The sequence below is a fragment of the Nothobranchius furzeri genome, chromosome 3 (genome assembly GCF_043380555.1).
Source record: "Nothobranchius furzeri strain GRZ-AD chromosome 3, NfurGRZ-RIMD1, whole genome shotgun sequence".
NCBI classification, from domain to species: domain Eukaryota; kingdom Metazoa; phylum Chordata; class Actinopteri; order Cyprinodontiformes; family Nothobranchiidae; genus Nothobranchius; species Nothobranchius furzeri.
The window spans coordinates 66,758,361-66,785,972 of record NC_091743.1 but is presented as its reverse complement, the minus strand read 5'-3'; the positions used below and the strand labels follow the sequence as shown (position 1 = coordinate 66,785,972).

Here is a 27,612-nt window from a genome sequence, read left to right as displayed (position 1 = left end):
TTCTTTTATTTGTTGTAATTGTGATGATTATGGCTTATGAAAACCACACTTTTAAACTCTCAATTAGAATAAAATGTTCAACATACTAGACTCAAAGTGTCACACTAATCAGCTAACAACTCCAAACACACTCAAGGGTTCCTGAGCCTTTAGATGGTCTCTCAGTCTAGGATAAATTACTGACATAAATTGACTTTTTCACCATGTTCTCATTCCTCAGGTTTCACCTGTACAATCTCTTAAATTTTGTTTTGTAATTTCTCTTTTTAAATTTCTCATTGGTCTTGTCCAGAGCTGCTGAGCAGAATGATTTCAAAAGCCCTCAGCACAGGAGCTACAAGAGGAGCAGTTAATAAAACTGTAAACCAGCAAAGTGCGTCACATAATTTGGTCAATCCCTATGATCTTTTTAAGGTCCCCAGAGCTGGAACTATTTACCGTGAGCAATATAAGTGATTCTAGAGTTTTAACGTAAGTTGGCTGCACAATGCTTTAGTACCAACATGTACTTTTTTTTCAAGTCATTAATTATTTCATTATAGTGTGTGTGTTAGTTCTATCTTTGTTTGTTCAAAAGTTTGCCGTTAGCCTTTGACTAGCAAACCTCGGTACAAGACAACAGTAACAATAATATGTAATATTGTCCTTGTTCAAATAAAAGTCAACTTTACTCAAATTTGATTTTTTTTAAGTTTGCAGTGGTCTCTAGTAGGAATGAATGCCTTGTAAGTCATACTCTGGGGAAAAAAAGCTCTGGTGCACCCGTTTCAGGAACTAGAAGTGAGCGACATCAGAGGAGAGCTTCACATGGCAGGATTTGGGCCTTATTTTCTGATATTTGGATATCTCTCCTCAGATCTACAATAAAAACAAGCCTGGAGGAGTTCTGCTGGTGGAGTTGTTAATGCTAATTGTTAGCTTCTACTAGCCGAGACGTTCTCTGCTGTTTCCTGAGCGCTAAACCAACAGCAGCCTTTCTCGTCGTGAGTCAAGGTGGGTGAGTCCATGAATGCTATAAGTGACACTGAGACGTAGATCTGTCAGGATTTTCTAATCCTAAAGTTTCACCGTCTATTTTTCATCATAAGCTAATGCAGAAGATAGGTTTGGAAGACTATTTTCATGTTCCACCTGCATAAAAATCTCAGAGTGACTAATTATAGTCAGATAATAATTTAAAAAATGTTTTTTCAGTGAAGCTGACCTTTCAAATAAACCTAGTCTAAACTTAATTTATGTTTTTAACTGCTTGTGATCTGATCCATCACTGATTAAAAGTTTCAACACATTAGGGGACTAGAAGACTGTGCAGCAGCACTCTTGGACCGATCTTCACTCTACAGTCCTGATTCACTTTGTCAGATTAGGTCACTGCGAGTTGAAGTTAGGGTGAGAAGATCAAGAGTTTTCTTTTCTCCCCTGATCAGAGGAAGGTCTTCGGATGGTGTGCATAAAACAGAGACCCTCTATAACAGAAGAATATTGGTTGGATTTAGTTTGGCTAAATGCAAAATTATGCTTTCAAGGGTTTTAATTACGCTGATAACAACAACAGTGCGTTTTACCTGTCGTAATGTTCCAGGAGTGATGTACAGGTTGTACAGCATCCTGAGGGGAACGAAGAGCGTTGAAGAGAGGGTGAACCACCAGCCCAGAGCGTAACCCCACCATGGATACTCAATCTTGTTGTTGAACTTTAGAGGAGTGTACTTAACTACGGAGAAGATAAATGTTCCCTGGAAAAAATGAAAGTAGAAAAAAGTCAGAGCAGAGCAATGAAATAATGCAAATATTTTTATTTGACTTAAAACCAAATATGCTTCTTCTTCCGGCACTCGCAGAGTACAGACGCTTCTGTCTTTGCCCCCTTATCTTTTTTCCCAAGGCTCTTTGTCCTGTCTGCCCACAGAGCGCTTCTCTGCATTTCTTCTGGAAAACCCTATTTTTTAGAAGGGATTTAATTAATTGGTCATTCAACGCGATTATCTCTGCCTGACCCAAACAAAGTCTTGTTATCCGAATCTGACGCCATGGCAGCCTTGTGAATGCCAACAACAAACCCCCACGAAGGAATGCAGACAGATGCTGTGAAAACCCGACCTACCCCCCTGCCTTCGGATTGGTGGACTTCAGCCTGGCGAGGTCATCAACCTGCTGGTGTCAATGTGCTCTGTGCTCCTCCCAAGATCTCCCTCCCACCTGTGGCTACAGTGGCTGAGCGCCATAGGGCTGCTCTCGCTGGGGAAACAGGATCCCAGACCCCCCCCCCCCCCCCCCCGCCCCGCCTTCCTCTCGGTGTCTCATGTTGTGAATTGTTGATGTTCGTGCTTATATGTTTGAGGTGTTTTTTTTTTTTTTGCATAGTAAAGCTACGTCCTGCCGGGAGTAACTCTGGTATGCCTTTTTTTCCCTCCCCCAATTTATCCTCATGTAATCCCCTTTTCATCTAATTAACGGTAGCGCAACTCTTGTTGCGAATGACCACAGTACCAATTCTTCTGTACTGAAACAATTGCCCCTCGGGGATGATTAAAGTTTTTTTGAATTGAATTTGAATTTGAATTGAATGCTAAATGAAAAGTTTGTTATTAAACTTCTGATGCTGTTTTATCTGCTAATTCCATCTTCTTATAACCCTCCCACTGTCCTAATGGGTGTGACCCCACGAGGAAAGTTGACCATTGAGCAGGGTTGATGGTTTGTCCCTTGGGTCCACGTGGCAGGGGTGAGGTGGTGCTCACTCCTCACCCCTGCCATGTGGACCTCAAGGGATAAACCATCAATCCTGCTCAATGGTCAACTTTCCTTGTGGGGTCACCCATAAAGACAGTGGGAGGGTTAAACCATTCATGCAAGAGTATAGGTCTACATGGTGTTTTCATTTAAAACAGACAAGCACAACCCTCTAGCAATTCTGAGCAAAATGTATTTATAGTTTTTTTTCTTGTAAAGAGGGCCATGCAGTTCCCCTAAAGTTGAATTTAATTGAACAACTTCTTTGCAAAACTAATTCACAATCAAATCAAACGTTTTAGCATTTTGCTGCAGTCATTAAAAAAACATCTAAATATAGATTTGGGTGGTGATTGAACATCAAAAGTAAATAATGGAATATTATAAAATTAATAAATATGTGACAGAAAAAAATGTATGAGATCCCATTGAAAGACATGGCTGCCCACAACTTAACATACAATAAAAGGACACATGGGTAACAGTTATGCAAGTCCAAAAAAATGATATATCCGTGGTTGTTTTATCATTTATGGACTGAATCACAGCTTGAGCATAAGATAGATAATTTATACTATAGTGTAAAAACATATAGACCTAAAATCTAAAATATCCAGTAGGTTTGCGAGCCATTATTTCACCAGTTATCACACAAGGCTAAAGGAGGAAGATCATGTTTTTATTCAGATCTGTGTTTGGTTTTATTGACTATTCATTCCCAACATTTAAAGAAAGTTCCTATGAGGATAGTAAGGTGATGTTTGAGGACTAACAAACAAGACTCACCAAGCAAATCACTGGAGTTACATACTTCAAACAGTACTTGATCAAAGGTAAAGGCCTGTATCCAATCATGTCCTCCAGGTTGTCATAAAAGCGTTCAGCCCCTGTGAGAGGATGGAAACAGAGGTGGGAGAATCTGGGCTTACTGTGAATCAGACACTTTCTCTTGATGAATAACTCACCATAAACCCAACCGATACACAAAGACTGGAGAAGGGCAAATAGAAGCAGAGTCATCCCGCTGCAGGCGTAGTAGTCAAACACCTGGAAGATATAGAGTCCACCCTGCATGGAAAATGGCCGCTTAGTTTCCTGTTTTATTTGGAAACGTAAATATTTGCCTGATCTTACTTCAGTCACCATCACAAGTCCGATGACGAAACTCAGGACAGAGATGGTCAGCAGGAGGAGTTTACGCCGGTGGCCGACGTGAAAGAAGCTGGGATACAAATCAGAAAGTGCTGTAGTGAGAGCCTCCAGACCTACAAACTGAAGGAAATTATAAAAACAACAGCATTTTGTTAGAAATAAACAACAAAAGTTTTGACTTAGCATCTAGATCTGAATTTAAATACAATTACAATAAAGAAAGGGGACACCTGAGCCAGAGTTCAGTTTTGTTAACTTGTTATATATAATTCATAAGTGTGTTTACAAAACAAACTATGACTTTTTATCTTCACTTAAATTTGTCCTGTGGTTCATACCACATATGTTTATGAAGCTTTTTTGCATAAATCCCTCTCACAAACAGAGATTTCAGCAGGTTTATTCTTGACATTTTCAGTACCTTCCAGAATGAGCTGTTTCAGGGTTCTGTCACTTTAAGAAAACAAGCTAGAGCTGGCCATGCCCACCCCTCCCCCGCTCAGGTTGCCGCTAGCTGAGAAGGCCCTCGGAGGAGCTTGCATGTTTAAGGTGGCTCTTTTCTACTTTCCCCATTTGTGACATCACAAACAAGCACTTTTTGAAATGTTTCATGCATTTAATTCCTATAACCAAATCCTAACAGGTGATGTTCCATGTCCCAAAAACCAGTTTCCTTGTCCGGGGATCGGACCGCCAAGGCTCCCGCCTCGGTCTGCCACTCGATCCACACTGCACAATAATGCATAATGACCGAAAGAACGAGATCGCGGATACAAGCGGCCGAAATGAGTTTCCTCCGTAGGGTGGCCGGGCTCAGCCTTAGAGATAGGGTGAGGAGCTCGGACATTCGGGAGGGGCTCGGAGTAGAACCACTGCTCCTCCGGATTGAAAGGAGTCAGTTGAGGTGGTTTGGGCATCTCGTCAGGATGCCTCCTGGACGCCTCCCTGGGGAGGTGTTTCGGGCATGTCCTGCCGGCAGGAGGCCCCCGGGTCGACCCAGGACACGTTGGAGAGGTTTCATCTCCAATCTGGTCCGGAAACGCCTTGGGGTCCTGCCGGAGGAGCTGGTGGAGGTGGCCGGGGAGAGGACGGTCTGGAGCTCCCTAGTTGGGATGCTGCCCCCGCGACCCGGACTTGGATAAGCGGAGGAAGACGATGACGATGACAAATCCTAACAGAAAAATGTATTTGTGTGTTTTTTCTCATGTTTTATAGAGGCATTAGACACACATGGCAGCACAAAAGGATGCAAAAGGTGAGTTTTGCATAATGTGTCCCATTTAAAAGCTAAATTCAGAAATTTTTCTATAATTCATTTGAGGAATTTCCTGTATTTTTTATGAGAGAAAAGGGATCTACCTCACTGTCGATTCCCAGAAGGATGATCATAATGAAGAAGAATATTGCCCAGACCTGAGGAAAAGGCATCATGGAGACAGCTCGAGGATAAGCGATGAACGCCAAACCAGGTCCTGCAGAGAACAAGATCATTTTATCAACAATATCAAGAAAAATGGTATTAACGTCCTTGTTTCTTACAAAACAACTAAAACAACATTTTAATACGTACCTGATTCTGCTACTTTAGATATATCTGTGTTCTGCTCATATGCCATAAATCCAAGAACAGAGAAGATCGCAAAACCAGCAACAAAACTGGTTCCACTGTTCAGAAAGCACAAATGTACACAGTCCCTGTGGAGAAACAAGGAAAAAAATTCAAACCTAATCAAGGTTTTGATTTTTGTAAAACTTGTTCTCAGCTCCAGTAGCTTTCCCCACTTTTCAGTATTGGGCTGGGACTAGTGGGACTCTGGGAGACCCCAAATTGGGAGAATTTATGCAGAAATTACACACTTTAGGGAGCTTTATACACAATTAAGTCACCCAGGGTGTTTTTGCAAAAAATTAAAACATGAGACATTCATGCAAATCTTGTCAGTATGTCTACAGAGTGTCTTAATTTCATCTCAATTAACTTACTGTTTGGCCACCAAACCTTCCCAGTTCTATGTGGAGAGAAATGTTCCACACACCTGAGGTATTTGTTGTGCAAAATTTTCAAACTTGTTCCAGTATTCTGGTGTAATGCCTTGCAACTCATGCAAGTTTTGAATACTGCATTAAACCAGTAATTTGCCTTGTTTTTAAAAAAGCAGTTTGTGTTTTGGAATGCAGAAGTTAAACCAGACGTACTTGTAGCAGTTGTTGTTGTACTTATTGTAGCTGCCCAGTGCAGTTAGACAGCCGATGCAGATGGCATAGGAATAAAAGATTTGTGTGCCTGCATCCATCCAAACCTGCAAAAAATCAGGGGTTCTTTTTAAAAACCTATCAATTAAACGTTTAAAGCGAACCGTGGTAATGACTTGACTTTCTGTTGACATTAGCAAAGACATTTTTACCTGTGGATCAGCGAGGCGTGATGGGTCTGGATATAGATAAAATTTGATCCCATCCATGGCTCCAGGTAGCGTGATTCCACGGACAAGCAGCACAGCAAGCATCACATATGGAAATGTAGCAGTAAAGTAAACAACCTGTGGATGAACTGGGTTTTATTTATGGCTAAGCTGTTTTTTCAATCAGGGTTGACTTTTTCAAGAATTCATAGTGTTTTAGAATTAAACTTGAATAGGTGCAAACAATTTATTCAACAAATATGATACAGTAAATAATCTTTTTAAATACTTTATTATTTTTTTATGATGTAAAAAAATGCTGCATGATGACACACTGCTGCCTTGCAGCAAGAAGGTTGGTTTAGAGTTGACACCCTTACTGCAACCTTTAAGTGTGGAGTTTGCATGTTCTTCCCATGAGTGTGTGTGGGGATTTTCAGGGTATGCTGGTTTCCTCCCACAGGCTAAAAACCTGCACAGGTTAAAACTCTAACCTTTACTAAACAATAAACACTGGTGATTCCAGTGGTCCATTTGTAAAGGTTGGTTCTGTCTTTTACATCAGCCTATTAATATGTGGCAACAACACAGGGAGCAGACTAATCACAGGTGCCAAAGTGTGAAGGTTTTATAGGAAACGTATCAGGTCAGACCTTGGTGGAGTGTTATGTTTGGTATGTGTGATTTTGGACCTCACCCATGCATTCTTAGGCTCTTTGAAGTTGGCTAACACATTCTGAGTTTTGCTAGTATTGTGTGTCACAACATAAAAAGACCAAGTTATGGTCCCACCTTCCCAGCTGACTTCACTCCTTTCCAAACACAGAAGTAACAGATGACCCAAGACAGCAGAAGACACAGCACCAGCTCCCATCGAAGGCTCCCTAACTCTCCGATGCTGCCTGCGATATTTAACACTCGCCTCCTGAAAACGACAGTCATACCCTTCAGTCCCACAGACACTTCATTCACTGTATTCAGGTTTTAGAGTTGTGTGTTTTTTACTCACTCCCAAAACTCTCTGACAGGTGATGTTGCATTGTCAGCAAAAGTCATGTTAAAATACTCTGTCTTCTTATCAAACTCTACACAAGTTTCTAAAAAAACAAAACATGTAAATAAATTCATGTATTGCTTGAAATTCAATACTCCAAATGTGTATTTCTGGTGTCTTAAACAGATCCAATCTCCATATTTTCACATCGGTTTCCATTGAGCAATGCCAAATCCAGCTACACACCACCATCAGTTTACACAGTACTTCATAAAGCTAAAACAGGTTGAATATTAACTATTTAGGGCACAGAAACAGAATGGTCAGAAACTTTGAAAGTGTTGATTGAAATAACTGCAGTTTTAGCCACATCCACTCTATTTCCATACTTTTATTTTATGAACATTTGAACAAATGTTCATAAAAAGACAAAAACGGACACATAGCTGTTCATTGAAAGTGTGTTTTAGTCCTCACTGATGTAAGTAATCGCAGATTAAAATCAAGCCACGGCAGAACCAAAAAGTCTTCCTATGTTATTTGTTTTCTTGTTTTATTTCTGGCCCAGATGTTGGGCCTTACCTGTATTCCAGCTGTTCCTGCAGCTCGACCATGGAAGTTCAGAGGAGAACGAGGAGAACAGATACAGAAATGCCCAGGCTAAAATAATGATGTAATAGATGCTGGAGTACAAAACAACCACTTGACTGCCGTATCCCAGTCCTGAAAACAAACAGACCGATACAATGTTTTATTGTTTTGTGACAAATAGTTAAATAAAAGCTGTTGTTCACTGATTCATTGTTAAATCTGTAAATTGACCTTCAAATAGTGGACAAATTTTCCTCCAGCAAGTGATGCTTCCCTGCTTGGTGTACTGACCAAGAGATGTCTCCAAGAGAAACAAGGGGATCCCGCAGGTGAAGAGGAAGAGTATGTAAGGGATGAAGAACACTCCTGTGAAAAAACCCAAAGGCCTTAGTTGTTATCTTTTTTTATTCTTACAGTTTAAATAAATAAAGAACTTCCTAAAGATCATGTCTTCTTTATCATCTTTTATTTGTTGTATTGTTTTTTATTTGTATTTTACCCCATAGACATTTTTTCCCTCTTTTTTCGGTCTCTTTAGAGCGTTGTGATAAAGCAATTCCTCCATGAGGATTGAAATGTGTATCTAATAGTCAATGGGTGATGGGTAATTCTGTCTCAGGTCTTACTTTGTTTTTCATGTTTTTTAAAGACTTTCAGTTGTTCATTTGCTGCAAATTGTTTTCAGGTCTGAAATTTCTTTTCTTTTATCCTCACCCTTTCTTTTTTCCCTCGATCATTTTTCATGGTTGGAAATAAAGGCCTGAGAAAACTGGTGAAAAAGTAGCCAAAGAACCTTCAGAAAACTTAAAGCTGCTGTAACGGCTCTGCAAACAGGCTTTGAACGCAAACATGATCATGGAACACTCACCCCTCCCCTCAGGTATCGTCCCTGAGACGCTTCTGCCAGAATCGGAAACCTGCGATGCCAGAGGAAACGAGATAGCGCTAAACACCAGTCGCCGTTCTCTATGTTCAAACGTCTTTTGTTGTCTGTGACTTCAAATGGTGATTTTCTTTTTGGGACTCTGGTAGTTTGTCCAAAAGTTGGAGTGGTAACTTTTTCTCCTGTCACACCAGTGGTGTTCTCCTGTTGCTAAATGTGCAAGTGTGTAGTGAATGGAGGACCCAGGGATGTGTAGCGGTTGGGTGACACCGACAACTGGATTGTTCAATAGTTGCTTTAGATCCTAAACATTTTCTTGGCGGACGCTTTTAAACTAATGCAAGAGAACCACTTTATTAATTTTCTCTCTTTATTTAAAACTCCACAATATATTCATAGCTGTACGGTGTTGGAACGATTTTAAGAGGCATGAAAGAAAATGGTTTAAGCAATTTTTTTTTTCCAAAGTTGGCATTGCAGCTTCAAGAACCATTGGTCAAAATGACTCTAAAACATTACAAGAAAGTCTGGCTACTTGAAAACAAAATGTAAAGAAATTAAAGCTTGTTTTTAAAAATCTGCACCTTCTTGTTGCATTTTAGAAAAAATACTAATTTCTTGTCATGACTCACCTCCTCCATTTTTGTAGCACAGGTAGGGAAAACGCCACACATTCCCCAGGCCTATGATCTGTCCTGCAACAGCCAAGAGGAACTCCATTTTGCTTGACCATTGTCCTCGAGAGACCTCAGGAGGAACAGCACCCCCTTCCAGTTGGAACTTGACCTCGGCATCACGGCTGTTCTCCAACATGCTGTGAGGAGAGAGGAGAGCTCTTTCATCATGGTGGATTTAATGATAGTTTTGATCAGAATGGACAGTTTGCTTGGCACTCTGAGGGTGACCATCTGAGAATTTACACGTTTGTCTCCTCATGTTAGTGTTATTCCTTTCTTCTCTAACTTCTACACCAATTATCTGCATTCATTAATTCTCAGCAAACAATAAAATATGACCCAAAGCCTGAACACCGACATAATTTCATCACAATATGGTGATGTCTGCACAGCGCCAGCAGTGCCTCTGCATTAAGTCGACAGAGGCTAATTCTTTTCATCAATGTTGCTTTTGTGTGGCTGTCTTAGATTTGATGTGGGAGTAAAGCAAGTAGACTGGAAAATATGTGCTCAGCTATGTTAGGGGACAGCAGGAGCTCAGGAGGTTGAGCGGGTTGTTGAGTCAGAGGGCTGGAGGATCGATCCCGGAGCAGAGAATCCTGCTGTTGTGTCCTTGGGCAAGACACTTAACCCATGTGGTGGTCAGAGGGACAGGTGGCTCCTGTGCTCGGCAGCATTGCCTCTGTCAGTGTGCCCCAGGGCAGCTGTGGCTACTTCGTAGCTCATCACCATCAGCATGTGAATGTGTGTGTGAATGGATGAATGGTGTAAAGCACTTTGGATTCCTCTGAAGCAGAAAAGCACAGTAAAAGTACGGGTTATCATGTCGCGAAAAGGTTTCAGATTCTGAATTTCAAGACCTGAAACTGTGAAAACAAGAATCTGGAAGTGTTTTATTGATGGTAGAAGTGTTAGAATCAGAGCTAGGATTCTGCTTCCAGCACCTTAACCTGACCCTAAATGCTACTATTTGTGTATTAAGGACCTAGAAGATATATGAGAAGAACTATCTAGCTGTCAAACTTTGAGCTCTGGAGACCTTCCTTTCAAGGCCATGCTTGGGCTAAAAATGTAAACCAGAAAATCCTGAATTAACAAGTTGAAACATTTTTCAAGGTTTACTCAGTCTCAGACTTCAGAGTGAATCAGATTACCAACAAAAGACAAATCCAGGGACGAGTGAAGGCAAGAAACAAGGCAAACAAAAGACTAGCAGGAAAAAAAATGGAGGACGGATCAAGCAGCCTCTAACATATCACAAGGGCTTTCAAAATAAAAGTAGGAAACTATGATGAAGATTTGCATTAGTGAAAAAGATAAATGTTCCAATTCAGCATGTGATTATTTGGAGTTGTGATATTACAATAAAAGTCAGGTGGATAAGACAAAAAGAGGTCAGAAACGCTGCATGCTTATCAATTTGTTAGTGACAAATTAGGATATTTGCTGCTCAGCATGCTGTTATTGAATAAATGAGAAATTATTTTAGTTGCACCATTCGAACACATGTCCTAAAACCTGCTTGCATGCATTTTCAAAGAATACATATCGAAGATGATGATAATAAATGACCCGCACTTGTAAAGTGCCTTTCTGAGTCAGAGGACTCCAAAGCGCTTTACACTACAGTGTTCACCGGACAACCAGCTCTACGTCCTGAGCTGCTGCATGCAGTGCCAAGATGTTAGCTCTAATGTGGGCACACGGTCCAAGCTGAAATCAAACTTGACTTAAATCTGCTGTGCTTCATTTTCATATTTTGTTAAATCACAGAGAATTTCCAGCCTAAAACTGTTTATTTTGGGGCAAATCAAAGTGAATATTTGAGCAAAATTTGATTAATTGGCTTTAAACAGTAACCAAAAACATTATTATATAGCTGGAATCCATGCAGACATCATTTTCATTGCTGTGTTGAGTATTTAAATTCACTGCAGTTCATCAGACAATCACAAATCTGAAAGCCTTTAGTGTCACTGAATGCAAATTAAATGAAATCTGCATTGGCAGTAAAATAATGCAGTTGAAAAGACACGTAAAAAACAGTAAAAATAAAATAAAACAACATGTGTAAATCTATTTATGCTGTAGCGATGTACAATCCATTTTGATAAAGCAGCAATGCACTTTAAAGTTTAGTTTTCACATGGATGATGGATCACCAGTCGGATGGAAGGAGCTTTGAGCGTCAGCCTGTGAAGGAAGCAAATGAGCAACTTGAAAAGAACGTCCGTTATAGTTTAATAAGCTTTTAAACACAAAGTTCTTGTTCATGTGAAATTTGAATGACTCAAAGTTTCGTTTTGATGCCAAAGGTCGACTGTTGAGGGGAAGAAGTTGTTTTTGTTTGCTTTACACTTCTTGAATCAACATCCTCTTGTAAACAGGAGACTTAAAATACTTTCCTCTACAACTAAAGAGTCTGCTATGAAACGAGATTAGCAGGAGTGAATAGAGCAGTGCAGCTGTGTTATGTTTTCAGTCCAGCTGTTTGGTTAGCTTACAGATTTTTAATCTTAACTCTAATTCTTGATCAACCAAATGCAAAATGCATCTAAACTGCTTTTGCAGCTTGGTTCCAGCACCCTCATGCACAAAGTGTTGTGAAACTGGTAAAAAGTTTTCTGTGTGATGGTCCTCTGCACTTCTAGTCAGCACAAATCCATCAGCAACAAGTGAAAGAAGGCATGCGTGAATATTGTTAAGTGGGTGCTAAGACAAACTGCTATCAACAACTTGTGATGTTTTCCCTTCCCAATTGCATCGGTTTATAATGTGTGCCATCCATGCGTTTGACCTTTAGAAACCTGGCAGCAGAAGGCACCGGTGGTTCCCAGAGCTGGCTCGTGTTCCAGTTTTAAATCCAGTGCTGTCACCTTCTTGGAAACAAACCTCACTTGAAAACATATTTACATCTTTCCTTTTTGTTTGTTTGTGTCATTCTGCAACATCTCCGGACAACATGTGCCGATCTACTATCAAGAACAAAAGGCTCAGCTGTTTGTTTTTGTTTTCAAGATGCTGCAAGAAAGCAAATTGTAGGGAAAAGAAATATAGTGTCCTAACAATATCTTTTAAATATATTCATTATCTCAACGTGAATTTTAGGATGTTTTCATACAACCTTTTTAAATTTCAGCATCAGTGGAAAACAACGTGTTGCTTTATCCTGCCATGAGCAGTCAGAAGTGTTACACTAAACAAGAGACCCACAGCATTAGAACCAGTAACCTTTGGCCTATATAATACAGTGAACGCCAAGCTACCGACTCACAGGACATTTGTTCACTTCTCAGAAAGAAAAACAGACGCCTCCATCGAAAAGGTCTAAAAAAAGAGGCAGCTTGCAGAACGCGCTGGAGGAAAAGGACAATTACCTGAGAAAGATGTCAGAAGAGAGTTCTTTGATGTTCTGTTATACCACATCCATTCCAAGTGAGTTCAACTGGTGCCTTAGAGGAAGATATGAGTGTAGATCCCCCCAGTCTCCCTGGGACAAGCTTTATACTCAGACCTGACCATGAGTGAGTCCGTGAGTAGAGAACGAGAGAGAGAAAGAGAGAGAGCTGGGTGGTGTGACTATGAGGGTGAGTGAATGAGCAAGTAGGACAGAGAGAGGGAGAGAAAGAAGGCAGGGGAGGGAGTGGGAGTGTTTCTGAATGAGTAACGACTGCAGGCGGGGATTGTTCCAGACCGCATGGTACCAGGAAAAAAGGAGGGGGTTATGCACACGTTAGCCACTGCAGCTGTGTGGCTTTGAACATGGAGGGCTGTATGTTCACCGCTGTTAAGCGAATCCCAGTGAGTTTGATGATCAGTAGAATGTCAAACGTCAAAATCTGTAGACCTGTAAGTCGAAATCACTTAGGTAAGGCAAGGCACATTTCCCACGAGGTAATTAAAGGGCCTTTTCAAATGTGAAAACAAAAAATAGTAAATTATAAAACCTTCAAATCACCGTGACAACATAAAAGAGAATGTTTTACAATCTAAATTTAAGTACACAAGTACAACAAAAGGCCAAGGCCGAGCAGTTGCAGTGCAGAGGGTGCAGCATAAGATCAACATGAATTTAAATGTTACCAGAGACGGGCCATGTTGAGGTCATTCATGACTTCACCCTGTTTGGTTCTGACTCGGGGGTCTACCATACTGCAAGGTGATCCAACATGCAATTTGGCCCTACGCCACTGACTAACTTATAAACTAGCTGTAGCACTTAAAATTTGATTCCGTAGTTTACTTATATAGCCAGTGTGGGATTTGAAGCAGCAATCCAGAGTTTTCTCTCTCTCAGGAATTATGTTTTGTTTTCAAAAATCTGTAAAAGTGATAGTCTTACCTTGTGATGTGATATATTGTGGGCAACATATCTCTTTTTTTGCTAAGCCTGCCCCCATTCTGTAGAGCCTCATGCAATTTGAATCGAGCACCGCTCAGCATTAGCCAATAGCGTTGGACATCCACTTATGTACAGAAGTCAAACACAGAGCATATTTATACAGTGGGATGCGACAGGTTTGGGCAGCCTTACTAATCTTCAGGATTTTCCTGTAGAAATCGTTGGTTGTTACAATTTCTATTACATTTGTCATATAGGAGACACACACAGTGATAGTTGAGAAGTGAAACTAAGTTTATAGGATTTACAGAAAGTGTGCAATAATTGTTTAAACAAAATTAGGCAGGTGCATAAATTTGGGCACTTTTGTCATTTTATTGATTCCAAAACCTTTAGAACTAATAATTGGAACTCAAAATTGGTTTGGTAAGCTCTGTGACCCTTGACCTATATGTGTAATAAGTCAGTTTTTTTAAGTGCTCTGTCAAATATTCTTGTATGTTATTACCATCTCTGTTTATTTTAAATGACTCCACAAACTTAGCAAAAATAAATAAATAAATTTATATAGATTTTTGGTTATACTTCAGTTTGGGGAACACAAATTAACCATTAATTAGCTGCCAATTAATATGCTTGTTAGTGGACTACTAAGTCTGAATTAGTCATTATTAAGCTATTATTAGGTGCTTATTACCAGTGCTGTAATTCTAAGAGTTTTATCAAAATAAGCCATTCATAATGGTTTGTTAACTGAAAGTAAATGGTTTGTTGCTGATTAACACACATGCTAATTACCTCAAATCAATATGTGGCTTTTAAATAAGTAATTTAAGGGGAATAGTTAATAACCAAAAATATTATGTTCTGGTATTATGTAAATAAACACCAAACTCCACCTGTTAATAGAGCCTAAACAACAATCAATTAACCACTTGTAAAGTCATATTTTGTGCATACAAAGTAGTTTAGTATTAATTAACCACTTAAAGGCAAGAATGTGTTACCCTTGAATTACTTCTTTAAAAGCCACATATTGATTTGAGCTAATTAGTATGTGTGTTAATCAGCAACACACCATTTACTTTCAGTTAAACCCTTATGAATGGCTTATTTTGATAAAACTCTTAATTTATGGCTTGTTAATGTTAGAATTACGGCATTAGTAATAAGCTCTTAATAAGTGCTTAATAATGACTAGTTTAGACTAGCAGTCCACTAATATGCATATTAATTGGCAGCTAATTAATGGTTCATTTGTGTTCCTGTTATGGAAAAATCTATGTTTATTAATTCCTGACTCATCATGGACTCAATCAACTGGATGTAAATGTATTGCTCTATGCCTCTCTGCATGCTCACTTACTCATAAACACACACATTCTGGTCCCACTCACACACACACTGACTCTCTCTCTACCTCATTTCTCCTTATAAATAAAAGTCTGTGAACAGATGTTCGAAGCATTTGCTTCGGCATCTTGCCACAGTTATAACTTTTTGACTTGTCTGCTCATTGTCTCCTTCTGTCTTCATTCTAGGAAATGGGTTATCGATAAACACATTGATAAAATCCATGACATTTCCCTAAACCAAAGTGTTACCAGATTTTTAAATAAAGTCTCGTTTTCTGTTTTCGTTACTTGTACAGTTTTACTTGCTTCTGACTTCAAACTGAGCAAAACTTTATTTTTATTTTCTCATATTGACCTCTGCAAAATATCTAGACAATGAGCCAGTTTTAATAATTAATAGCTCTCTTTATTTTCTGCTGTCTATATTATTAGAGAAAACCTGAAAAATCCAACTGTACCAAGTCCAGCAGAGAGCAGCTGCAGACACCAGCAGCGGCACACCAGGCCACTTTGTCCTAGTTTATATCAAACAGCAGGCAGTCAGAGATTCATCTGAATGACCATGCAAAGACTCAAAAGTATTAGAATCATTTGGAGCTATCACTGGTTGTGCCTACAAAGAAAAACCCTGGTTTAGTTCATCAGTGTCTGATTCTGAGAACTCACTAGTTTACAAATTAAACTTACAAAAGCTGTGAGCTTCAGACAAACTGGTTCATGTGGTCGTAAACAATTAAAGCTGTTGATCACTACACTCAATTGGCTTTGTGGGCCAATCAAGGTGCTCTATTGGTTTGGTGGGAGGGATGATGCGACAGAGTGGAACAAGATGACGACAGCTCGTTTAAAACAACTTTTACATCAATTTTGGACTATTTGGACTTGGGCTTTATTAGAATCAGGAGATGCATTTAAGTCCTTCATTTTTCATCTTCTTCAACAGTGGACCTCCTTGTTTACTGACATCCATTGTGGTGAGTAGGTCATGTTGTTCGTTGTCAAGGAGCATGTGGAGATTGTTTGAAAGACAATGGTAGAACCCACCTCACGACCAAGAACCATCAATGGAGCGTTGCCAGACAAAATAATATGTTTTAGTCTTACTTGCCATAATTCTTGCTATAACTTGTTTGTGTTCTTGGCAAGGCAAGGGCAAGGCAACTTTATTTGTATAGCAACTTACAATGGTATAAAACTGACCAAAGTGCTTCACAGACATTAAAAACAATACACAACATAAAAATGCGTAAAACTAAAGCTTAATAACTAACACTGATAAAACACTAAAAAGACTCTCATGCTGAGTTAAAAGCCAAATCATAAAAATTGGTTTTCAAAAGAGATTTAAAACCAGACAGGGAAGAGGCCGACCTAATGCTCAAAGGCAGAGCATTCCAGAGCCTAGGGGGCCGCTACAGAGAAAGCCCTGTCACCTCTGAGCACCATCAGCCGACCTCAGACACCGTGTAGGGGAATAAAAAACCAGAAGTACAGAGAGGTACTCTGGAGCAAGGCCATGCAGAGACTTAAAAGCCCATAAAAGCACCTTGTACTGGATTCTAAAACAAACAGGCAGCCAGTGCAGTGAGGCCAGGACAGGAGTAACATGCTCCATCTTTTATGTCCCAGTGAAAGCCATGCAGCAGCATTCTGCACCAACTGTAGATGTAAGAGGTGGGATTGTGCAACACCAAAGTACAAAGAATTACAGTAATCAAGCCTTGATGTAATAAATGCATGAATTACTGTTTCAATATCCTTTTTTGACAGCAAGTTATTTACCTTGGGGATCCTTCTTAATTGATAAAAACCAGTGTACTGATCTGCCTGTCCAAAACAAGATCCCCATCCAGTACAACACCCAGAGAAATCACACTCAGTTTCAAGAATGGGGCGAGATGACCGAGGTCCACTGCACCCACCCTAGTCAAAGTACTTGGTCCAAAGACAACAACCTCTGTCTTTTTATCATTAAAAAGAAAGAAGTTAGAGAACATCCATTGCCTGACCTCAATGAGACAATCTAAAAGAGACTGCAAAGCATGATTGTGTCCCCTCTTAAAAGGCACGTAAACCTGGGAATCATCTGCATAGCAGTGAAACTGACACCCTTGTTTATTAAAAATTGAGCCAAGTGGTAGCAGATACAGCGAAAACAACAATGGGCCCAACACAGAACCCTGGGGAACCCCGCAAGAGAATGAGGCATTAGAGGAAGTAAAATTCCCCAGTAAGACACTGAAGGTTCTGTCAGTCACCAGGAAGAGGTAGCTGCCCAAACTTCAGCCTTGCCAGCTCCGCCTCGCTTCTCTCGGCATTTCCCCTGACTCAATGAACGCCTCATCCAGGGCGGAGGCACTGGAGCATGGCACAGGTAAGCTGGAATCCTAGCCAACAGCGGTGGCAAAGTATCCTGCCCAACTTTATCAAAAGTATTCCCAGCAGAGAGACGAAGGTCCAGAAGCGTATGGCAATCATACACCAGCAGAGAATCAGCAACATGGCACAGAAAACAGAAAAATATTAAAATAACAAGCAGAGGAAGACGGCCAGCCAAGCACACCGGCTCCATCTTGAGTTACTCTACCTTACTCTACTTTATTGACATGTTGATTTTGTCATGAGGCTTTGTCTGCCACACTGTAGATGGATCATCCACTAGAACTCTCTTCATGGCTGTTAACCATTGCATATGATGTATTTTATCAGCTGGAAATCTACGAAATTTTGTTACTGTACTTCTTTCGTCTGCATCCTGCAGTGCTGTAAGTGTTAACCATGGTTTCATTTTATTTTACAGTGATTTAACATAATTTTTTGACAATTGGGGGAGGGTAATCTTCTTGCCCTCTGGCCAGAAGCTGTGGGCCAGGGATGGTGGCTTGGGTGCGTGATGTCATGTGTCAAGAGGTCTATTTCTCCTTTAATCGACGCTTGTAATTTGAGTCACAAATTAAAAATAGTCTCACTTTTCAGACTTCTGGATGGTGGCCCGAGGACCCGATGCTTGGCACCATAGAGCTCCACTGGTATTTGTCACAAAATACCAGAACTGGCAGGTTCCTTCACATGTGATGAATGTGAAACAATCTGGAGAAGTTGCGCTGAAAGTTCAGTTGATCAGTGCTAAATTTGAGTGGTATATCCAAGAAGGAACACACAGACCTGTCTAGGCAATGGCACCCTGACTGCCATTTAATATCATTACACCTAGTTAGACCCTTCAGTGGACCACTTTCTGTTTCTTTGTGTTATTTGAATTAAGACTTCTGCAGATTTTAATCAATTGATGTGTCATCCTGTCCCTCCCCCCATTCCATTTGGACCTCTCCCACACCTTCCTTCCCTTCGAGCTACATCACTAAAACCAGCAACATGCCTCCTCAGAGCGATGAGTTAACACACTTGTTGCATCTTGGCTCGATTCCTGTTATGTTTCTTTATCTGGCTGCTTAACCCAGGTTGGGGTTGGGGTTTATTTTTAACCAAAGAACAGATCAGTTACCAGCTTGTTTCACATCACTTTCACTAACTTTGTCTTGTAAACTGATTTAATTAAATCAATGTATGACAGAGACTACATGTGACAAGATGAACTTTAGAGTGTGAGCTGCACAAAGATGCACACTCTTACATCGTTGTGGCCCACCTAGACGGGCTGTAACAACGGTGAAAAGATAATGTGTTGTGGCGCTCTACTCAGAATGAATGAGGCAGTTCTTAAACTTTTTGATGTTCAACTTTTAAGAAGTATAGCAGCAGCATCAGCACCACAGTTGGGGGAAAAGCACAGCAGAACCGTGCTAAAAAAATTAACTTATTAGCTTTCCCCTCGTATGTTTCATAGCAAATTAAAAAAGAGCAGAAACAAGCTTTTATTTTCTAAAACTATAATTTTGTTTTGATTTAGCATTTGAACTAACTGCACACTACTCTAAAGAATGGTGTAGCATTTGATCTACATAGTCATAGACCGTCCATCTATCTATCTATCTATCTATCTATCTATCTATCTATCTATCTATCTATCTATCTATCTATCTATCTATCTATCTATCTATCTATCTATCTATCTATCTATCTATCTATCTGTCTGTCTGTCTGTCTGTCTGTCTGTCTGTCTGTCTGTCTGTCTGTCTGTCTGTCTGTCTGTCTATCTATCTATCCATCCATCCATCCATCCATCCATCCATCCATCCATCCATCCATCCATCCATCCATCCATCCATCCATCCATCTATCTATCTATCTATCTATCTATCTATCTATCTATCTATCTATCTATCTATCTATCTATCTATCTATCTATCTATCTATCTATCTATCTATCTATCTATCTATCTATCTATCTATCTATCTATCTATCATCATCTGTCTGTCTGTCTGTCTCTCTGTCATATTTATCTAGAGTTCATATCAAATCAAGGGTCGTATTTCATGAGACGTAAATCATTACTTTAGCTTGGGTGTCGATTAAAACCAAGAACTTTGTGTGCTTTGAAGTAGCTCACTCTGTTACAGTAACAGCTTGTTAAGATGTAATCGGAACACCTCTACATCCTCTTGGGATCCAAATTCTTCTAGCGAAACTCTTCCTTCCCTCCAACCCCTTTGGCTTCTTCTTCAGATGTGCTTAAGTCAAAATTGTCCAAAGTGCTATGCACTTCTTTATTAAATGGTGAGTCAATCTGAGAAGTGCATGCACACTGCCTTTGCAATTTACTCAGTAAATCTCAAAACACCCGTCCATCTACTTTCATCCGCTTATCCAGAGTCGGGTCGCGGGGGCAGTAGCCTAAGGCGAGAGGCCCAGACTTCCTTCTCCCCAGCCACTTGGGCCAGCTCCTCCGGGAAATCCCAAGGCGTTCCCTGGCCAGGTGAGAGATAGTCCCTCTAACGTGTCCTGGGTCTACCTTTTGGTCTCCTCTCGGTTGGACGTGCCCGGAAAAACCTCACCAGGGAGGCGTCCAGGAGGCATCCTGACCAGATGCCCGAGCCACCTCAACTGGCTCCTCTCGATGTGGAGGTGCAGCGGGTCTACTCCGAGCCCCTCCAGATGACCGAGCTTCTCATCCTATCTCTAAGGGAGAACCCAGCCACTCTTTGGAGAAAACTAATTTCGGCAGTCTTCTGACTCAGCTCTCTCTTCACCACAACAGACCGGTACAACGCCCGCATCACTGCAGATGCAGCACCAATCCACCTATCGATCTCACACTCCAGTTTTCCCTCACTCGTGAACAAGACCCTGAGATACTTAAACTCCTTCACTTGGGACAGGACCACATCCCTGACTCGGAGAAGGCATTCTACCCTTTTCCGAATCAAGACCATGGTCTCAGATTTAGAGGAGCTGATTCTCATCTCAGCTGCTTCACACTCGGCTGCGAACTGCTCCAGCGAAAGCTGAAGATCACGTTCTGATGAAGCCGACAGGACCCCATCATCTGCAAAAAGCAGAGACCTGATCCTCAGGCCACCAAAATGGATATCCTCCACACCTTGGCTGCGCCTAGAAATCCAGTCCATAAAGGTTATGAATAGAATCGGTGACGAAGGGCAGCCTTGGCGGAGTCCAACTCTCACTGGGAACGAGCCCGACTTACTGCCGGCAATGCGGACCAAGCTCTGACACCGGTCATACAGGGACCTAACAGCCCATATCAGAGGGCCTGGTACCCCATACTCCCAGAGTACCCCCCACAGGGCCCCCGAGGGCGCGGTCAAACGCCTTCTCCAAGTCCACAAAACACATGTAGACTGGTTGGGCAAATTCCCACTCACCCTCCAGGATCCCCCTAAGGGTATACAGCTGGTCCAGTGTTCCATGTCCAGGACAAAAACCACATTGCTCCTCCTGAATCTGAGGTTCAACAATTCGACTGACCCTCCTCTCCAGATCCCCTGAATAGACCTTATCAGGAAGGCTCAGGAGTGTGACCCCCCTGTAGTTGGAACACACCCTGCGGTCCCCTTTTTAAATAAGGGGTCCACCACCTCAGTCTGCCAGTCCAGTGAGACTGCCCCCGATGTCCACGAGATATTGCAGAGCCGCGTCAGCCAACACAGCCCCACAACACCCAGAGGCTTAAGGAACTCCGGGCGGATCTCATCCACCCCTGGAGCCTTGCCACAGAGGAGCTTTTTAACCACCTCAGTGACCTCAGCACCAGAGATTTGAGAGGCCAACCCAAAGTCCCCAGACTCTACTTCCTCACTGGAAGATGTGTCAGTGGGATTGAGGAGATCTTCGAAGTATTCTGCCCACCGATCCACAACGTCCTGAGTAGAGGTCAGCAGCACACTGTCCCCACTATAGATAGTGTTGGTAGCGCTCTGCTTGGACTGTCGGTACCCGTCACCTGCCTCTGGAGTTCCACAGGCCAAAAAGACCTGATAGGACTCTTTCTTCAGCTTGACAGCTTCCCTAACCGCCAGTGTCCACCAGCGGGTTCGGGGGTTGCCACCACAACAGGCACCGATGATCCTGCGACCACAGCTCCGGTTGGCCGATTCAACAATGGAGGCATGGAAAAGGGTCCATTAAGACTCAATTTCCCCCGCCTCCCCCGGAACATTTTGGAAGTTCTGTCGGAGGTGGGAATTGAAGCTCCTAGGAGACTCTGCCAGATGTTCCCAGCAGACCCTCGCAATACGTTTGGGCCTGCCTGGTCTGACCGGCATCCTCCCCCACCATCTGAGCCAACTCACCACCAGGTAGTGGTCAGTTGACAGCTCCGCCCCTCTCTTCACCCGTGCGCGCGCGCGCGCACACACACACACACACACACACACACACACACACACACACACACACACACACACACACACACACACACACACAACAAATCTATGTGATTTCTAAAGTTTTTATGAAATCTAGTTAATCAAAAAACAAAACAAACAAAAAATAATAAAATTCAAAAAGCCAAGTATTAGAAATGGCAGATGTAAGCCTAAAGCAACCAGTCTAATAAACTTTAGTGTACTCACTTGTGGACTTGCAGTACATACTCTTGGTGTTGTAACATTCCAAGTGGTCAAATTTTCTGTGACATAAACCCACCTGTCTGGCCTCCAAATCCAGAAAGTTCTCCACAGTTCTTGTTACCGTTTAAGAAGACAAAACATTCTGACCCAAGGTCTGATGCAAGGGTCAGACTGCTGCATTCCTCACCCTAAATAAAAGTAACTTACTCGAAGTTCCTACTGACTTTACAGCTTATAAGTTGAAATAATCAAATGTGTTGAATGAACATAGTGTTTAAATCAAATGTTTGAATCATCTGTGCTTTAATCAATGATGGCTTTAAAATGAATATTGTTCATTTTAATTTTATTATGAACAATATTCCTTGTTTCAGCTGCATCCATCTAAACTCAGGTATTATCACCTCAGGGCTGATTCGTGTATCTATTGCTGAAACGCTCACAGGTATTACACTGAAAACGCGCTGGACACATCCTTAGGAAAGTTATAAATGAACCATTGCTGCAGCTTTTTCCAGAGTGAAGCTACTTGAGGTTATTTAGTTTATAGAGACACAGCCGAGTTAACAGGACATGTTTTTTTTATTTATTCTTAAATCAATATATATTGCATTTGTACCTTCTACATTAGACTGAAGAAACATGAATTAATGTTTGACTGTTTTTAGAGGCTTGTTAACAGTTATTTGGCCCCATTTCTGACTGCTCAGCTCATTTATTCAACCTGAGGTAGACAATTACACACAAAATAAACACGTGGAATGATGTCCTGGAATTCTGGAATAACCATCCATCAGTTTGTCTGCACATGAATGTTTTACCAAAAGACAAACACTGACCTCTACTGGTCATGTGAACTGTTATCTTTTATAAAAAAAAACAACACTTTGCGCAAACGTCATGGGTACTTTCCATTAGGCGAGAATGCAAATGTGACTTTTCCAATAATTCACAGAATCCTTGTGTCTGTAACAAAATTATAATCAGATTACAAGGCAGGAAAGCCTAAATCTACTGGATGTAAAATTTATTCCTCTGATCTGTCTATTCACTTCCAACATCAGTCTTTTTGTGAAGGCTGTCAAAGTTTAAATACACAACACTTGGCATGACTCCTCACTTAAAACTTTAATGAAGAGGCTCAGAATGGGAAAGAATGAGGATTCCTGCCTCTTCTGATGCTTTCCATAGCTCTGAATTCAATGTGAAACCAAAGGATAGAAAGGAAATAATTTCAGAAAACAGAGTTAAATTTAAAAATTTTACACAGTAAAAGGTGCATTAGACTGGATTAAGTCTATCTGAAAATATTTTAATTTGTACGTGCAAACAAAACATTCAGAATAAATTAATTTTGGCATTCCCTAAGGTTCTGCTCTCAGTCCAGCTCAGTTTTGTTTTGTTTTATGTTTTTTAGCTTCATTTACATGTTGTACATTTACACTGTTATGTCGATGATGCCCAGTTTTATTTATATAAATGAAATTAAAAGGATCCAATCAGCCTGGAAGGCCTATATAACAAAATAGTTGACCATGAGGGATGTGTCACTTGGAAAAATGTTCGCTGATTATGAAACTTTGGCTGAATAGCGCTTGTTCCCGTCTCCAATATGGAGACGAATGGCGCATCCAGTCTGAGGCAGTCCTCTTCAGCTCAGAAAGCACCTGCAGAGACATTTGATCACGCACAAAGTTTATGTGGAGCAGAAGCAGTCGGGACACGGCAGGTGAAACGTTCCTAGCCTACATGAAGTGAAACTGTTTAATTGTAACATTAATATGTTACTGGACACGCTGGTCTGGTTGGTTAGACCAGTGTTTGAAGTGGAAAACACACACACACACACACACACACACACACACACACACACACACACACACACACACACACACACACACACACACACACACACACACACACACACACACACACACACACACACACACACACACAAACACTCATCCACCAATTAAAATAATGCTGATAGCGTGGACTAGAAGACAGGTGATGGTTTATGTATTTAAATGATGATCAGGCTGCTGTAAAATGAAATCTCCATCCACATCCAGACAGAATTATCCTCTGTATTTTCCTGTGCCTGTTAAACAGCCTATTCAGCTTTGTTGCTGGCTTCGCCATCTTCTCTTTGCTTGGGTTTATGGCAAAGGAACAAGGTGTGGACATATCACTGGTGACTGAATCAGGTACCGAACATTGATGATTTGTGTTTAATAGAAAACCAGACTGGTGCTGTTCACAGCTGAAGGGTTACATTTAAAATGTACCCCCACAGGCCCAGGCTTGGTGTTCATTGCGTATCCTCGAGCTGTGGCTCTGATGCCTCTCCCTCAGTTATGGGCAATATTTTTCTTCATTATGATTATCTTCTTAGGACTGGATAGTGAGGTAGGACCAATTATTCAGTAAATTTGTAATTTAAAACTTTTGTTCTGATGCCTCTTTGCTAGTAATAAGAAATATTGTCTTTTATCACAACCGTTTGTATATCAGGAATCCCTGGTCACAACCATCTCCGACGCGTATCCTTTAGTTTTTCAAAATGTCCTTCGTTGTAAACTCCTACTTCTCATTATCTGTGCTGGAAGTTTCCTGATTGGTCTGGTGATGGTTACTGGGGTGAGTGAATTAATATAATGATGGTTATGATGAAACAGGTCTCCAGACTAGTATCATTAACAATGTTATAGCAGCAAAGAGAAGTCCAAAAGCATGCATGAATAAAAGCATGCAGACTGGCACAGATATGAAAGTTACCCCTAACCCCAGATGTTTGATCAGATATAACGATTACCTGTTGAGAGTTTTCTTCTAGTAGCTGTGTCTTATTTGGTCCGTGGTTGACGTGCAGTAAAATAATCTGTTGTTTTATGTTTGCAGGGAGGCCTTTATGTGTTCCAGCTCTTTGACTACTATGCCTGCAGAGGGATGACGCTTTCACTTTTTGCTGTTCTTCAGTCGGTCTGTATTGGATGGGTCTACGGTAGGGTACAGTCTGAACTTTGTTCACTGTTGGATGATTTTCTATATTGTGTCCCAACTTTTTAGGCAACAAAATTATATAAGTCTTTTGTTTCAGGTGCAGATTGTCACTATGTTAATATAAAGGACATGATTGGTTATCGTCCTTGGCCTTTTATGAAATACTGTTGGAAGTACTTCACACCTGCTATCTGTATTGTATGTGCTGATTATGCATCTGTGCTTTCGTCTCCTTCAGGGAAACTTAGAGGCTGTTTGAATCTGAACTTGTTCTAAACTTTAACTTTATCCTGTGATACAACACAAAAGCATGCTGACAACTCTTTATCTTTGTGAATTAAGAGAAACCTGAAGACAAGATGGATATTTTACAGATTAAGCAGACCAAATATTGTAGTTTAGTGATTCAAATTTTGTTGATTTTTCCATAAATATCTTCCTGTTACTCATCCTTTGGTCAATAACAAATATTATTAACAGTAATTATACGTGGATTTAGATCATTTACTCTGCTTCCAGTGCAGAGGATTTTCTGCTTGGGCAAAATCATTGAAACAAAAACTTGAAAACAAAGCAGAGACGAGAAACAGAAGATTATTGCGTGGCTGGTGAATTTCCAGACGGTGTTGTTGGTGTGAAATCAGGAAAAACAAAGGCTTCTTTAACCCTCTCAGGCTCAAAATAAGTTTTGATAAAAGGACGAACAACTACGTCCTTCAGGGGTACTTCTGAGTTAAAAAATGCTCATGAAATACGTATGTGGAGTAACCAGGTAGGTTTTAGCATTGCAAATCTGCAACGCTTGCCTCCTGAGGGTTAAATATGGTGTTGCCATAGAACCATTGTAAGGGAACCCTGGTCCGTGGGCTCCACTGTCCTGCATGTTTTAAATGATGGGAAGCCTTCATTGTATATAAAGTCCCATTAGTCATCACTCACTGGTGAAATTAGTTCTTTTCATTTGACTTATTCCCTGGGGGGCGGTGAGCTGCAGACACAGCTGCATTCGGGAATTATTTGGTGATTAAGCCCCCCAACTGAACCCCTTATTGGAGCAAGCATATGGCATTGGGTCCAATTTTTAAGAGTCATTGGTTTGGTTTAACAGTGGATTTAGGGCGGACGCTCACACCACTAGGCTACTGAGCTGGTTATGGAGGCCAATGAGGAAGTTTACACTTTTCTATAGTAAATACTTGCTGCAATTACACTCAGCTTACTTTTCCACTAAACTGTATAATAATAATATTTCTGTAAAATTAATATGAACATTTTAAAGCCAAATTTAATACATTCCCAAAGTGTCTTTTGTGAAATCGACTTTTCCTACTTTGATTTTATGTTTATCTCTTTTAATACTATTCATTTGTCTTTTCTTCTTTAGTGCACATTTCTGTTCTCCTTGGTCGAATACAAGCCTCTAAAGTTCAACAACACCTATGAATATCCATGGTGGGGGTATGCCATCGGGGGATTCTTCACTCACTCGTCAACTCTTATCGTGCCTCTTTGGACGCTGCATGCTGCCAGTCTCACCCCAGGAACACTAAAACAGGTACCTAATTCTACCGCATCCCCAAAACACAAACCAAAAACTAAAGAACAGATCAAAAGTGTTATCTTCGTCTTCGTCTTCCTCCGCTTATCCGGGTCCGGGTCGCGGGGGCAGCATCCCAATTAGGGAGCTCCAGGCCGTCCTCTCCCCGGCCTTGTCCACCAGCTCCTCCGGCAGGACCCCAAGGCGTTCCCGGACCATATTGGAGATGTAACCTCTCCAACGTGTCCTGGGTCGACCCGGGGGCCTTCTGCCGGCAGGACATGCCCGAAACACCTCCCCGGGGAGGCGTCCAGGAGGCATCCTGACCAGATGCCCAAACCACCTCAACTGGCTCCTTTCGATCCGGAGGAGCAGCGGTTCTACTCCGAGTCCCTCCCGAATGTCCGAGCTCCTCACCCTATCTCTAAGGCTGAGCCCGGCCACCCTACGGAGGAAACTCATTTCGGCCGCTTGTATCCGCGATCTCGTTCTTTCGGTCATTACCCAAAGCTCATGACCATAGGTGAGGATTGGGACGTAGATCGACCGGTAAATCGAGAGCCTGGCTTTCTGGCTCAGCTCCCTCTTCCCCACGACAGATCGGCTCAGCGTCCGCATCACTGCAGACACCGAACCAATCCGCCTGTCGATCTCCCGATCCCTCCTACCCTCACTCGTGAACAAGACCCCGAGATACGTAAACTCCTCCACTTGAGGTAGGACCTCTCCCCCGACCCGGAGGTGGCAAGCCACCCTTTTCCGGTCGAGAACCATGGTCTCAGATTTGGAGGTGCTGATCCTCATCCCAGCCGCTTCACATTCGGCCGCGAACCTACCCAGCAAGAGCTGAAGGTCAGAGCTGGATGAAGCTAGGAGGACCACATCATCCGCAAAAAGCAGAGACGAGATTCTCCTGCCACCAAACTCGACACACTCCACACCACGGCTGCGTC

The 27,612-nt window shown here is 41.5% G+C and overlaps 2 protein-coding genes across 3 annotated transcripts; one reads left to right on the top strand and one right to left on the bottom strand.

The window, feature by feature from the left end:
• Positions 1 to 940: 940 nt before the first annotated feature.
• On the bottom strand, positions 941 to 13,014 carry slc6a22.1 (solute carrier family 6 member 22, tandem duplicate 1). 2 transcript variants are annotated; one of them, XM_070549400.1, is made up of 16 exons: positions 12,810 to 12,854; positions 9,388 to 9,569; positions 8,741 to 8,789; positions 8,104 to 8,238; positions 7,864 to 8,004; positions 7,297 to 7,384; positions 7,080 to 7,212; positions 6,291 to 6,425; positions 6,082 to 6,185; positions 5,456 to 5,580; positions 5,245 to 5,357; positions 3,868 to 4,005; positions 3,699 to 3,801; positions 3,520 to 3,620; positions 1,566 to 1,736; positions 941 to 1,466 (listed from the first exon to the last, which is right to left on the bottom strand). In XM_070549400.1, exons 2-16 carry the CDS (start codon positions 9,427 to 9,429, stop codon positions 1,359 to 1,361), a joined length of 1,686 nt encoding a protein of 561 aa, XP_070405501.1. In that variant the 5' UTR covers positions 9,430 to 9,569; positions 12,810 to 12,854; the 3' UTR covers positions 941 to 1,358. The 2 variants fall into 2 exon arrangements, with proteins under 2 accessions (XP_070405501.1, XP_015814351.3); XM_015958865.3 differs by lacking the exon at positions 8,741 to 8,789 and having other exon boundaries at positions 12,810 to 13,014.
• A 3,489-nt stretch (positions 13,015 to 16,503) lies between these two features.
• LOC139068951 (sodium- and chloride-dependent GABA transporter 2-like) lies at positions 16,504 to 26,803 on the top strand. The gene is made up of 8 exons (XM_070549796.1): positions 16,504 to 16,595; positions 17,265 to 17,396; positions 24,232 to 24,326; positions 24,416 to 24,528; positions 24,598 to 24,759; positions 25,021 to 25,123; positions 25,220 to 25,320; positions 26,507 to 26,803. The coding sequence occupies exons 1-8, from the start codon at positions 16,504 to 16,506 to the stop codon at positions 26,801 to 26,803; spliced, it is 1,095 nt and encodes a 364-aa protein (XP_070405897.1).
• The last annotated feature ends 809 nt before the right edge of the window (positions 26,804 to 27,612 follow it).